Genomic DNA, 15,593 nt, shown 5'->3' on the forward strand with positions numbered 1-15,593 from the left:
ACATGTCTCCTCCATGGCACTTAGTGCCTTTTATCAGCTTTGGCTGATTCATAGCCCTTTCTCAAAAACTATCACCTGACTATGCTGATCTATGCTCTGATCACACTCAGGTTAAACTAATGAAATGCACTTTATGTGGGAATACCCCTGAAAACTGTCCAGAAACTTCAACAGATTCCAAGATACAGTGGCTAGAATATTGCCATGGCTGGATATGAGATTAGTATCATGGTTCACATTTTACCAATTTTAAAGGATTATTATCAACTACCAATTTGCTTCCAAACATAATTCAAAGTGACGGTCATTACCTAAAAAGCCCTCCATAGCCTGGGAACAGGATACTTGAGAAGCTGAGTTCTCCTATATGAACCTGGCTACTTGTTAAAACTGTTCTCACAGATTCTGTTCTGTGTGTGCCCACTTACGTAGGATAGATGGCTACACACTGTACCTTTTCTTTTGTGGTGCTTTCTGCGAGATAATCTCATGCCAACAATGAAATCTTAAGGGGCCAGGCAAAAAATATTTTTATTTCCCCAAGTTTATAAATCCCCACTTTTGAAGTTTTAAAGAGATATATCCATTTATTTTGCTGGCTGACAAGTTTACTGGAACATGCTCTGCTTTTGCAATTTGCAGCTTCAAGTGTTCTTTTGATGCTGCTTTTATTAATTTTCTTGCTCAATTTTTATTTGCTCATTTTATGCTGCTTTATATTTTAAAGATTATGATGTTTTATTATTTTAGATGTGTATGTAAACTGTTTCAAAGATATTATTATAGTGGGAGCAGAAAACAAATCCATGCGATTCAATGTAGAAAGTGCTTTTGAAGGGAGACGTCAAATAAATATACATAATTTGCATATGCAGTTCTTATTCAGCGGAGCAAAAAAAGTAGTACCATATTCACTTAGGCAAATATTCGAAGTTGCACAAGCAAACATCTCAGTTGACACTTTCCAGTTTTCACACAGGACATGATTTCTGCCTTGAAAAGTATAAGACAAACTTAACTACTGCAGAATGAACACCCCCCCCCCTACACACACACAATGCATATACTGTGCCCCAAGCACCAGTAGAGTCATACATCTCCTTTTGCTTGTGATTCACCTCACATGAACACATGAAACTAGCTGCCTTGAACCAGACTTTTGATGGCCATCAAGCTCGTATGGTCTACTCAGACCGATGGCAGCTTTCCAGGGTTGAAGCAGAGATCTGTTGCATCACCTGCTACTGGATCCAACTGCACACTAGAGATTGAGCCTGGGACCTTCTGCATACAAAACAGATGCTCTGCACTGAGCCACAGCCCCCTCACTGACAGCCATGAAGGGAATACTTCTTTAGATTATGGCCATCCCTTTTCCTCCTGATATGTTGTTAGCTCTTGGGATTTTCAACATATCTCGTCCTGGGAGGAAGAGGCTAAAGCATGTACCACATAACAGCTTCCATTCCAGTATTTAAGGAAGAGCAGCTGGGAGCAAAAATATTGGGACTGGATGGAGGGAGGGGAAAGTGTTTTATTTTTAAGTGTACATAGCTTTGAAAAACTTACACTCTGAAAGCAGGATCTAAATCTAAATAAGTGATAGATGCGGACACAAAGGTTTTCCCCACTGACTTAGCTGTGCCTCACTTGTGGCCACCAACTGTATGACTATAACTATGGCTAAATGGAGAACCACTAAACCTTTTCTTATTTTAATGGGTTTATGAGTGTGTCTCCTTCTCACAGACAGCAAGAAGAAATGGCCATATGATATCCCTCCAGACTGATCATCAGGAGCATGGAGAACCATGACTGAGCCTAAGCAGCCCCACCTCTGGCAAATGATCAAGAGGAGACAAATGATCTCAAACCAGGAACTTCCCTCCTTCCTTTCCCAACAGGAGTTTAAAAATCCCAAAACTACCACAGCACTGTTCTAGGTTGCTGGTATCGGTCTGAACAGGTCTTTTTATTTCCCAAACCAGCAGCTCACGTGAATGTTGGAAAATTCATCTAGTTATAATCCTAGCTGGAGACTAGCAACTGCTTGGCGTTTTTAGTGGTATGCTCTTGAACACTTGTGACTTTCCTGAATAGATAGGTCATGTGACAGCTGAGGTATACAATTCACTTTACAAAATCCTTGTGACAAATACACTCACACCAATCCTAAAGTCTCAACATTAGGACTGTAATGTTTAGTCAAACAGACTAAACCTGTATCTCCAATTGAGCAACGCACATGTATTTCAAATGTTACTTTCATGTAGTACATATAAAAACAGAAGACAGGCACTGTTTCTCTCAACATAGTGAGGGATGCCTCTTCTGTAGGTATGTGATGCTTGCACATGTTGTGCCATTTTCAAAACATTATATATACCGTATATGATTAGAACTAGGCAATGAAGTATTTTTTAAGTTGGCTGACATCAAGTCAAGGTTTTCAATTTACTATTTTTTTCCATTTTTTACTTGCTTCCCTGTTTCCAGTTGCAAACACTTCTGCAATTAACTCTCTCTGCAACTGCAGAAGCTGAAACCCAAAGAGAACTAGTATCCTCAGCTAAACCCTTTACTGGAAAATGGGAGGTATGGAAGAGTTTGCTCAGGAAAGGCACCTCATGGATTTTGCCTTTCCCTTCAAGAAGCTGGACTTTGAGGATTCTATGATCAAATGGGCTGCATAATAATTGCAATGCAGTCTCTCTCTCCTCTTACTCCATTTAAGGAATACACATACAAGCAACACATTCTCTCAAAGCACAGGAATATACAGCTCCCTTCCAATTGTATTCTATGAGAACACATTTATATATTTGTTTACAAGCAAGAGTTTGTCAAGATGGCAACACTTCGATCTATTTAAGAAGAGCTCCTAGTCGCAATGGCTCCCTGCCCCCCCCCAGCTTTCCGTCTCGTCTCCCTCCGACATTCCTTTATGATTCAATCATTTCCCCTCTTTGTACAAAGTTTAAACTTAACAGTTTAGGTATGCTGACTGACCTCTCCAAGTGCAGTTTGCGCTTTAAAAAAAATATTGACTTGGCATCCAGGGAAAATAAAATCTGGGACAGTTATACTTTTCTAAAACAAATTATTGTGGAAACAGCAGTACTTTTATTAATTCTTGCTGGATTCAGTTTTACTCATGTTAAGGCTTATTAAAACATTTTGAAACCGTTAAAACTTTAAAGTGAATTCACCTCCAGGAAAATCAAAGGGGATCAAGTACCTCCTTTACAGTAATAACCAGACCTTGCCTTACTATTGGTCTCCCCTCCTCAGTCCTGCGGGTGAACGCACTATAAATGCCACATACTTGCTATTTTATAACATTATAACACAGTAGCCGAAAATTACAGGAGTAAGGGATGTCCTCTGCGGTATGTCACTTTTTGGACTACCACAAGAGCTGAGAGTTTGCTTGGTCAAAGTTTCTAAAACATCTCATTGAGAAAAGAATGGAGCAGGTGGTGAACTTTCTGAAAGGGCTTCAGGCTGACCAGAAATGTTGACTATTCTTTGTTCTGTGTTATCTAAAGCTGGGAGATTCCACTCTGAGATGCTATCTTAGAGGGGGATGTATACATCTCCAAACTTCAAATGAGACATGAAAGCATGGTTAGAAGATGTGAGAATCACCTAAAGTGGCAGCAGTAACCACCAGAGATGATAGAAAGCACTTTTGACAGACTCCTCTCCTCACTTCCTACTAAGCAGGAACTGATCCTGTATTCTTATGAGTCACAAACTTACACAATTCATGTGTCCAGAGTTAAAGAAAAAACCTCAGGTATTTATCCTACTTTCCCATCCTCCATTTGGTGAAGTTTCCCAACATACCAATTGGGCTGAGCAGCAACCACTTAAAAGAACCTGATGCCATCCCAAATGGAACACCAATTAAAGAGTACTCCCTCAGTCACTACTTCCTGTAACATTCCATATTAACAGGTTTGAAGAATTCAGTTCCTGCTTTATTCAGGATCATGTTAAAGCATGCTCTGCACAATCTGCAATGGAGGAGATGGACTGAACAAAAGCCAACAATCATACAGGAGGCCAATGACCCTTCTGGATGTAGCAAGGCCCCTGACACTGCCAAATTTATTTTTGAAATAAAGGTCATTACGATGCAGAGTTAAGAGATGTGTGTGTCAACTGTAGATGCCCAAGAAATGGGGGAAGCTGCAACTTGAAAGTAGGAGAATTGCAGATGTACACACCACAATGCAGATAAACTACCTAGAGGCACAGGCAAAAAGGAGCAATGGAAAGCTTCATAAATCTCTTTCAGCAGCAGCCATGAGTACCAGATTTACATTTTAAAAAGACCTTGTGACATAACCACAAGTTGCCGATGGCCAATAGAGTTCATAACTTGTTAGAAGGTGGCTTTGTTATCTAAATGTACAGAAAAAACTTAACGCATCTAATGCAATGAGGATTCTATCATGTTTACAAAAAAGACACCAACAAAAAAGACACCATGAGACATAAAATTTATGTGTATATTTAGCAGTATGCTGAAGGAATGTTCTGCATCTGACTGCTTATGTATGTCCATTGCAGATGGCAAGGTAGCTCATGTGATACAAACAACTGCAAATATACAACAAAAATAAATGACACCTGTTGCTTTGACTTACTACAGAATGCCCGGGGGCATAATGATGTGACAAGCAAACACACAAAGCACTCAGAAGATGGAGCTAACAGTGCAAGTTATACAGGATAGTATTGCCAAGTTGCCTTTCAATAATATTTTAAAAACCAAACAAATCACAGAAATCCAGATGGTGCTTGATGCAACATGCAGCCTGACAACCAGCATGGTGCCGTGGTTAGAATGTCAGATAAGGCTCAGGTTCAAATCCTTACTCTGCCATGAAAAACTTCCAGGTGACCTTGAGCCAGTCACAACCTCTAAGCCTAACCTACCTTACAGGATTGTTGCAAAGATAAACTGGAAGAGAGGAGACCAATACAAGCTACTCTAGGTCCCCACTATGGAAAAGGCAAGGCAAACAAATAATTGTAGAAGGTGATATAAGCAAAATGGGCAAGACCAGGCCAAAAAGGTAATTCAGTATTGAGAAATCTACTATTGTCTATCAAAATTCCAAGGGTGAACTTGAAGACAGAAAAACATGTGGAAGGCAACCAGAACAACAGGTTGTGTAATAACAGGTGATTAAACTACTCTTACAGTGAATGGGTAAGTCTGTGTTTAGGTCATTAAAGACAAAATCTCTTAATACCATAAACTACTTTTCCTTTAATGCAGTTTTTGTACTCTGAGTCCCAAGCCTCAGAAATCCACATCTGCGCTATGTGGCAATTATGCTAAAACATCAGACAGATGAGATTCAGAACAAGAGGGGTAGGAAACTACTAAATTATGAAGAGTTCAGCAGTCTTGTGCTGCCCCTACCAGAGTCTAGTAAGACAGTCTGTAGCCTGTAATAGATCAGTAGTTCTGTACCTTTAAGATGAAGCCTCATGGGAAATGTAGTTTAGGTACCTTTGTAGGTCATGTGTTGTTACATTACCTCACTCACTGGCTCAAGTTAGAAGCCTCAAAACTTGATTTATGGCTCTTTTCTTGCGTTTTTGTTCTGATTTCTTCATTGGTAAGGAGATACACAAAAACAGTATTTTTCCACTGAAAGATCTGAAAAAATAAACTCTATTCTTATGCAAGATGATTATCCAGCCTGCTGACAGAATGTGAGTTCTAACCTCTGAACCTTTCTGCAGTAGAATAAAACCAGTTTTTATTTTTCTATGAGTTACTTTCTGGGACTTTTGTGTTGTCACTATCTGGCAAAATAGACTTGATCTGATCCTGAACCAGATTATTATTATTGCATCATGGAGCAGGGTGTGTGTTTCTTATTGTAGACCAGGGGTGGCCAAACTGTAGCTCAGGAGCCACATGTGAAAGACACATATTGTGTGGCTCTCAAAGCCCCCACTGCCCTGTTGGCTTTTGTCTCTTTAAATCACTTCTCCAAGCCAAGCCAGCTGGCGGCTTGAAGAATGCATTTAAAGTTAAAGTTGTTTTCTTTCTACCTCTCCCTCCATCTATTTGCTCCCTCCTTCGTCTTGTGGCTCTCAAACATCTGATGTTCATGTTTTGCGGCTCTCAAACATCTGACACTTATTCTATGTGGATCTTCAATTAAGCAAGTTTGGCCACCCCTGTTGTAGGCCCTCCAATGATACTTTGTGGACTAGTACACCTCAACAGGTAGCATAACAGGGTCACCCACAACTGTGTTTGTATTTCTGCATACTCTAGGGACTGTTGATACATGCAGAAAAATATAAAGAAAATTTTTAAAAGTTCCTCTTCCACAGCTTGATGAGCATTCTCAAACTTCGGGGGGGGGGAGGGTAAGGGGAAGCCTACTTTCCACTTTGTTTTCTTTGTACTGTGTTAGATTATTGGTCTATCTAGCTCAATATTTATTCAAACAGACTTCTACTCCAGCCCTAGGCTCTCAAGGTGGCTTACAATATAAAACAGTATCATACAAATTAAAAAGATACCTGTCTCCATGCCCAAAGCTTTTTTTTTTAAAAAAGCCCCAATATGAAAAACCTGAGGAAAATTTTAAACATTAAAAAGTGGAATAGTAGTTAAAATAATTTTTAAAACCTCTGCAACTATAGAACATCTGTAGGAAAGGAAAACAGTATTAATAAACTGAAACACACGCAGCGTTGTTAACAACCTATCAGAAATATCAACAAACAGCCTACGCAAACAAATACCTTTTCACCTTGCACTAGAAGCTCAACAGATTTGGTGCCAGGCTTCACCAGGCATAGCAGGTCTCAAGCAGGGAAAGGTTATTTCACAACAGCTAGTAGCAGAGAGTTGTGGTTTTTTCAGAATGGCAAATGCCAGGGATTGAGTCTGAACCTTCTGTGTACAGAGAGACATGCTACAAGTGAGTAATGGCCCCTCAACTGAGGCTGCATTCAAACCTATTGACCCATCAGAGACCAGAATGCTTCAGGAGCCTGCCCTTTGAATCTTCTGTTTCAGACCAGTGGCTCCCAACCCTTTTCAGTATGGTGACCCTTGAGTCCAAATTTACTTGCTATAGTGACTCACTTAAAAATATATATATAACTTGTACAAATCAATAAAATAACAAAAACCCACTTTCACAAGGCTTTGCAACCCACAAGCTGGGAAATACTACCTTAGACTAACCATCCCAGTACTTCACATGATGGGCTCTGATTATTTGGAAGCACAGAGTTTTGGCAGAGGGGTTAATTAGGATCCATGGAATAGCGGTCTTTCTGATCCTAATTAATCATGCTGGCTATAAAGAGAACAAACCCCCAGCCAATTTATAGTATCATGGAACTGGAGATGAAGTTAGGGTAAATTTATATACTGCGAAATGTGACTTCCCTAATTCCTTCCCATTCTCTGTCCCAGGGTTCAGGACTAGATGAGCAGCTTCCTGCTCACCTGGCCTGGGCAGTTGTGGCAAGGTTCAGAGATAGCACATAATCTGCACATCTAACTCCAGAAATTAGAGCAACACCACTGTGGGAAGCGATTCCTCATTTATCCTGACCTCCCCCACCAATTTCTTGCAGGGCCTCCAACTTTAACGATCCAGCATCTTCTAATCTTCATCCCCCACCCCTCCAAACCTGACCATCCTGGATGCTGTAAACTTTTAATTAGTTTGTCCAATTAGTTTGCAAGTAAAAATGTCCAGACTGAAGGATTAACTAGGATTGAAGGGAAAGATTTTCCTTCAATCCTAACTAACTACATCTTCCATCTCTGCTCTGAAGGAAGATGAAAATATCCAAGATCAACAGTACCCCAGCAACGATGCAGGGTGAGAACTTTTTTAAAACTGAAGACCTTCCTTCCTACATATGTAAATATAGTCTGTAATCTATAGGTGTCCGGGCTTTGTGCTACAAACCCATAATGTTAAATAGGCTAGATGTGGTATATCAAGCATGGAGAAATCCTAGTATTTGCACACAATCCAGGCTTGTACATGGAATACTTGCCTTCTTTTGTTAACAGTATTTGAATTTTGCTAACATTATTTAAATTGTTTAAATTTGGATTGAAAAATTTCTTAATTCAAAATTTCCCAGAAAACCCAGATCACTGGCTCCAAGGTAATTTCCTCACAGGCAATGTCCCTGAGCTCAGACATTAAACACAGGGATTATAAAATGTACCCTGCTTGCATTTTTAAAGTCACTACCGCTTTAGGATGTTTAACTCTGCCCTACATAAAATGCTTCCACAATGTCTTAGCTCCATCAGCCATAGCAACTTCCACTGCATGGTCCTTCCAAGGTAGATTTAAGAGCAGCTCAGTTTCCCAAACAGAATGTTTTTGTGGAAATTCCAAGTTATTTTAACCTCACAGCATGCTGGAGTGTTCCCTTCTAACTAGGGAATGGACATCACTGAAAAATCCTGCATGACCCTATAGCTGACCTTCACTATGAAACGTATACTGAACACCAGCTATCATAGGTAAGGAAGGGGGAAAGCCCAACAATGTTTCTTTGTTTAAACCCCAAATTTAATGTATTAACACAAATGCTAAAGTGTTTTTCTTATCACAGCTACTGTAACAATTGATTTTCCTATGGCTAAATTTTTACAACCACAATAAGCAGAAAACACAAGGGGCGCATTAAGATAAAAATGGCATAAATATGGTTTATTTTTAGTAGAATAAGCCCTTGAAGTTCTTAGATTTGTGTGCTCTCTTCCTCTCTGATGCAGAAGTGCAAAAACCATTGTTTCTTGCCTGCATATTAAGTATGGCTCTGACCTTAATTTTATGCCTAAGGCTACAGATCTGAAGTGTGTTTGTGTTAGGAAAGTTTGCAAACTACAACTAAGCATGTTCATGGATTAAACTGTAGTTTAACTGTGATTTAACCCATCCTAGTTTGTAGACAAGAAAGAAAACAACTTAGAATAAGAAATCCTCAAATACGCAAACCATGCACCAGGGTTGGGGGGAAAGACAGGGACCATGTGAGCCCAAGCACTTTGTGTAATGCCAGACCAAGTTCATTATAGGTTCTTTTATCTGAATGAACGCAAAGAGTATACTATATTATCAAAGCAGCTGAACTTATTCCTACTAGATCTACTTGTGTCCTCAGGCATGGAAGAATTCCACTAAAGTAATCATGAGTTCCCCAAGATCTATGATGCATTTTTTCTTATAAGGAATCTACTCTCAGGTACAAGTCTATGAAGTGGTCTGTTTCTTTCATCAAATACTGGATTGAATCCATTATTCATTTTCTGTTGATGGAAAGGCACTTCCATAAGTCATATGGAAAGCACAAAACATGTGTGAGACTATGACAAAACCAAGCAGAAGTTATAGAAACACTTTTAACAGTAGCTAACAATGCAATCTACAACATCCCTGTATATGTACTTATTTCTAGTTAACAAAAATCTGACAAACTGGAATACCAATAACCTCATTGGCAACACTCCACATTTCCCTGAGCATTCCATCTAAGTTGCTGCCCTGCAAGACAAGTTAATTTAGGCAGAAGGTGGAATGGGTAGCAGGGGAAGAAGTTATGCAAAGACTTAATTTTGTGAACCAAGTTCTCAACGAGGACTATGGACTCCACTAGCATAAAACCAAATCAAAGAAATTAAGGTGCACTGATTCAAGATGAAAACCTCTCCCTCTAAAATTTAAAAATACTGCCTGCATATGCTTCTGGATGTTCAATTCATTTCAGCAGCTGACAAAATGGACTGGGATTAAGAAAACTCATGCTTAAGAACACAGAATTATCATCTGAACCGGGTTTGCCACTCATAAAGTCAGACATTCATTGACATATATAATTGGCATATAACATTGGCATTACAGAAGCTAGCCTCAGTCTCCTGCCTCCCCTGGACATTCTTAACACATCTTTCCCCAACTTCCTATTTTGCCACATTGGCAACCTATGGTTTGAATACACAGTCAATACTAAAAAGTGGAAATCAAACCACATCTCATACATTGTAGCAATGTGTCCAAAGCAGGGCTTCTTTTGTAGAAAAGGTCCAGCAGAAACTCATTTGCTTATTAGACCATACCCCGTGATGCCAAACCAGCCGGAACTGCATTCCTGTGTGTTCCTGCTCAAAAAAAACCCTGGTCCAAAGGCTCAATGCTCTACAGTCAACTCCTCAAACCATTATTTGCACACATTGAAGGTTCAGAAAATGTAACAGTTCTGGAAGTATGCTTTCTTTTTCATTACCCTCCCCACAAACTATTTTAATTTTGCTTACTAGGTTACGTGTAGTCTGCCTTTATCACAGGGACTCAAGATGGATTACACATAGTACAATCAACACAATGGGACATTCAGTAAACAATGCATTAGGATTGTAGAAATCTAGAATTACCAAAAAGAACTGAAGCACAGCATAAGTTTGGTATAGTGGTTAAGCGTGCAGGCTCTTATCTAGGAGAACCAGGTTTGACTCCCCACTCCTCCACATGCAACTGCTGGAGTGATCTTGGGTCAGTCATAACTCTCCCAGAGCTGTTCTGCTCAAGAGAAGTTCTTGGAGAGCTCTCTCAGCCCCATCTATCTCATACGGTGTCTGTGATGAGGGGAAGGGAAAGGACATTGTAAACCACTCTGAGACTACTTTGGGTAGTGAAGGGCGGAGTATAAATCTAATCTCTTCTTCAAAGTATTAACATGACACATTAAGCATTGCAAAAATTACATAATAGGATCCTACTTACAGTAAGCTATACACAGCAGTATATTAACTGTATGGACTAATTTCCCTTTCACATTCCCATGTTTCTCATGACTATTAGGCTCTTCACTATCAATTACATAGAGGTTTCGGTTTCCCAGGGTGAAGCACAGAACTATTGTATTGACCACTGAAAGAATGATTTTGTTATTTACAATTTCCTATTATTTTTGTCACTAATGTTGCCAGTCCTGATACTAAAGAAGTACACATCCCTTTTCCTTTCTTCTGGTGTGCTTGTATGCATATCTGGTATTTATCCAGGCCCAGCACTGGGGATTCTGCTGCCCCAGGCAGAGCCCTGACCCTAGCCCCTGACTTCCAGGGGTGGGGGGAAGGCACTGCAGCCAGCTGCTCAGAGCTTGGCTCTCTGTATGCCCATTGCCATGCTGCCCCCTGACCTTGGTGGCAGTGGGTGTGCTCAAAGCCAGGCTCCAAGCACGCTCGCTGCCACGCCTCCCTCCCAACCTTGCCCAGGCTTCCCGAGTCTGGAGAGGTCAGGGGGGAGGGGGAGGTCAGGGCTGGGCTCAGAGCGCGCTCAGTGCTTGGGCACTCCGTTGACCCCACTCAGCCTTCCCACGGCCCCCAGGAAGACTGGGTGGGTTTGAAAGGTGGCTGGTCTGACCCAGGAACGCAAAAGCAGCAGGTGGCACCTCGCAGGCTCCAAGGAGCGCACTGCGCAGGGATTCCCACTTTCGTGTTCCTCAGGTCTGTAACAGACCCAAGGAACGCAAACCTGGCCAGGCAGCATCTTCACACGCTGCGTTTGGGGAAAGGAAGGTGCCTGGTGGCACCCTGTAGGCCAGGTGGCACCCTAGGTGGCCACCTACTTGGCCTACTTCCACATGCCGGCCATGTATTTATCACTCTGTGGGGTAGGCTAACTTTTGACCACCAGGAAATCAGATGACCTCTTTAGATCTGCAGGAAGAACAAACTAGGACAGATTCAGTTTCCAGACAGAAATGCTTTAGCATTAGCTAAGATGACATTCCGCATACAGTAAATAAAACTATCTGACAATGGTTTAAACAAGCCGATATGAACTAGTGTCCCGGTCTGATGATTGGACAATCATACTATTAGACTTCCTGAAATTTTAAGAAAATGTAAATTGTCAAATGCAGGTAAACTTCAGTAGGGGGAAAAAGAACAATGGGGTATCCTAAAATGACTGTGTATGCATGTTGCCTCCCCCAAATGAGATGTCACATACTCATAAAGATGCCTGTTCTTGGAAAGAATGAATGCTAGCAAAGAGAATAAATAAAATAGATACAACTTATTTTTGTCAATATTGTTTGTGCCATGCACACAAAAGCTCATACCTTGAATAAAATGTTGTTGGTCTTAAAGGTGCCACTGGACTAGCTTTGTTCTACTGCTTCAGACCAACATGGCTGCCCATCTGCATCTATTACTATTCAAAATGTTTCTTTCAGATTTTTACAGGATCAGTGACCTGAGGATCTTTCTGTATTAATAGATTTGAATATGTTGAGACATTGCAATATGCTCCACCAGTGCTGTTTTAATTTTATTGTGTCTCGAAATAGTCACTGCCATTCCCATTTTAAGACCAGGTAAAGACAGAGTAGAAATCTGACACAGATGCATGTCTAAGGCTTCAGTGAAGATGGACAATTCATTGTAGAACAGCCCAAAAACCTTTAAAGCTTTTGAAAATACTACCCACACGCACAGCTAAGACGACAGACAGAAAGTCAAAGTGAAAGATGGTCTTACCTCAATGTCTTGTAGGCTGAACTCCTTTTGATCTTTAAAGTTTGCTGCTCCAGCACTCAGTTCCATAAGCATTTTTGCTATTTCTGGTTTTATTGCTGCCGTGAGTCGACTTGCTGCTTCCATGACATGTTCCTGCACGTCTTTCAGTTGCATAGCTGCCTTAGAATAGTGCGAGTTCCGAAACACACTGCTGAAAAGGTCTGTAAGGAAAGCGCTCGCACGGCAAAATACATTGAGTGCATCCAGATATTTGGAGATTCCCTGCTGGATGTCTGCGATTGGAGTAGCATGGTTGCAGCCGCCAGCAGCAGCCGGGGAAACCAGAGGGGATGTCGTGGCTGGAGATGCTAAAGGCGTGCTCAAGGTCCTGCCTAGCTCTGGCATTTGATACTGCTGGTGTTGCTGCACTTTTTGCTTGGACCCGCCAAGCAAAAAGCGCCTCTTATAGTCCATTTTACTTTCCTGTGCACTGCAGCAATACATAAGGGAATACTTGTCCAAAGGTTCCTTGAATTAACAATCTACTCTCGAGTCTTGCTCCCCCAGAAGTATATCTATGTATACTAAGCAGTAGTAGAAGAGTAGAAGTGTATGCACATAATTCTTGTAAGAGGCATTTCAGAAACAAAAAAGGTAGGTAAATTCGTATCAGCAGTGAGGAAGGCAGGAGATCTGCTGGCTTTGTACTATTCAGTGCTCAAATGCAGCACCGCTGCAGTTGCAAACTGTATTGTAAAAGCAAGCTGTGGTAGCTTAAAAATACTGTATGTTTCCTGCTTAGCATTCTACTATGTGCTCAGGATACAATTTCAAAGCATGAGGCAAAAAAAGCTGTCTGTTCCAGTTCTCCTGCCAATGCATTTTTGACACCTTATGTTAACATTAATTTAGAATGAACAAACTTTAACAATCTTTCTAAAAGTAATTTCATAGTAATAAATGTTTCAGTTAGTATCAGGGGAGGAAGAGCAAAACCACTGTTCAACAGTGATTGTTAACACAGAGCAAGTCTTTCCTTAAAGAACTACTGAGCCTTCACATCAGCAGATCAAATAGCTTAATGGTTTGATGGAGCCCGTCAATCAAACTGCTTTGACTTTCCCATCTTAATACTGAAAAAAAAGACAAGTTTGCTTCCTGGAGACTTTGCAAGTACACATTATTCAGAAAGTGTGTGTTTTTATTGCAAGCCTTCTTTGCCTTCCCTTCTGTATGTTGAGGTAGTTTCCTTTTAACATTAGTTAAGTGGTACTTTCAGAGCGAGCGTCTCTTGATTGTAGAGTCTGAAGAATGCAGAAATGTATTTGTAAGGCCTCTAGGTCATTTCCTGGCAGAAGGAAAATTACAAAGATTATAGATAAGTGAACCATTCATTTTAAAAAAGAACTCCTGCTTCTCTTGCTATATTTCCCTGGATGTAAACTATTAATAGCATGGCAAAAGGTACAGTTATAGGAATATTAAAAGTATCTGAAATACAATAAAGTAAGCCTATTATGTATGTTATGTATTCCCCCTCTAGCAACCCAATGCTTAAATATACTAAAGAAATGCTAACTAAAAACATTTTGTCTGAATGACTTAAATGAGATTAAATCAACTGATGTCCAACTACATTAGCTTAGTTATTACTTATACTAAGCTACAACAAATAAGCTACTTAAAAGAAAAATTATAATTAGATTGATGCAACAAGTCCACACCATCTTAGCATCCTGTTAACTGCAAACACCACAAACTACAGCATGGATTTCCAAAAATAAGAATGACTCAAAATCAGATTGTTTGGCAGGGATCTGACAATACACATTTGCTCCATATCTAGAACGAAACAGGCATTTTACGGACCCAGCATGTGGCTTAAAAATAAAAATCATCAATAAGGAAACACCACCTGGAAAACAAACATAGCTAAGGACACTGGCTCCCAGCACTGAAATACAAGAGGAGTTAAAGCCGGATGGGTTGGTTTAAATCCAAGTGATAAAACTTACAACCAAGAAAGAGCTAATTTTAATAATTAAAGATTCCTGTTTCTTAATTCACGTGTTTATTTGAACCACCATATAAGCTAGTGGGTTGCTGCAACAATCAAATGTTATCTTCAGCTAAATGGAATCTTTCTACCAAGGAACATAAGCAAAACTTCTGGTGGAGCAGCCTCCATGCCTCTTGTGTTGTGGAACCAATATTTGCTTTGGGGAGAAACTGGAGCCATTAATTTTGGCTCTATACATAAAGGACTTTAACAAGATCTTTTGAATACTAATAGCCCAGAACTTTTCAGAGTCAATGGCTGGTAGCTACTTTGCAGAACTGTGCTCTTTCATGAAGTCTGGATAACAGAGTTTAGCCATCCAAAGTATGCACAGTATAAACAACATTCATAACTTTGTGTCTTAATGACCTGCAAAGTCACGCTTTCATTTAGAAAATTTATATGCATCGAATGATGGGCTGAATGGAGCTATAAACATAGTTTGCCCCTTGCCGTTCTTCTCCTCACTCTGTGAGGCTGCAGCTCCTTGGTTTTCCAGTGACTAGAGCAACATTGGTGGAAGGCTTGGGATGAATCAGAAAAAGCATGTCATAAAGCTCAATTTGCAGGCCTATGAGGTGGCAGTGATGACAGCAAAGACTTTTGTTCCTGCCACTGAGTCAGCAGAATCTTTTTCAGCTCAATTGCTTGAAGTGGTTCATGACTTGATAACTCCTAAGTCTGACCTTGCAATGAAAATGTGGCCACCAGCTATAATATTTTTGCAAGATGCTTTTTGCTAACAAATCTCTCATCCATTCTAACTTGGGGGCCAAGTTGAGGGCAGATCTGGTACCTGAGAAGCACCTGCTTCTCCTTTTGTTATTAAAGGCCAGAAGCACCTGCTTCTCCTTTTGTTATAAATACCGTCGTTTCAGATTGACACTGCTTATGGATGGTGACAGGGACCAGTTCCTTGGAACTGTGAAGGCTGCCACTCGGGCACTTCTAAAATCTTGTTGGGGAAAAAGGTATTAGTGAAAATTA

The 15,593-nt window shown here is 40.4% G+C and overlaps 1 protein-coding gene across 3 annotated transcripts in view; it reads right to left on the bottom strand.

The window, feature by feature from the left end:
- GARRE1 (granule associated Rac and RHOG effector 1) overlaps positions 1-15,593 on the bottom strand; it is a 79,540-nt gene that overhangs the window by 30,383 nt on the left and 33,564 nt on the right. For 2 of the 3 annotated variants that reach the window (XM_060253991.1, XM_060253992.1), the window contains exon 2: positions 12,569-13,895. The exons of the other annotated variant lie outside the window; for it this stretch is intronic. In XM_060253991.1, the coding sequence (XP_060109974.1) occupies positions 12,569-13,051 (483 nt within the window). In that variant the 5' untranslated portion in view covers positions 13,052-13,895. The remainder of the gene's footprint in view (positions 1-12,568; positions 13,896-15,593) is intronic. 3 annotated transcript variants of the gene reach the window in all.

The sequence above is a fragment of the Heteronotia binoei genome, chromosome 14 (genome assembly GCF_032191835.1).
Source record: "Heteronotia binoei isolate CCM8104 ecotype False Entrance Well chromosome 14, APGP_CSIRO_Hbin_v1, whole genome shotgun sequence".
Lineage (NCBI taxonomy): Eukaryota > Metazoa > Chordata > Lepidosauria > Squamata > Gekkonidae > Heteronotia > Heteronotia binoei.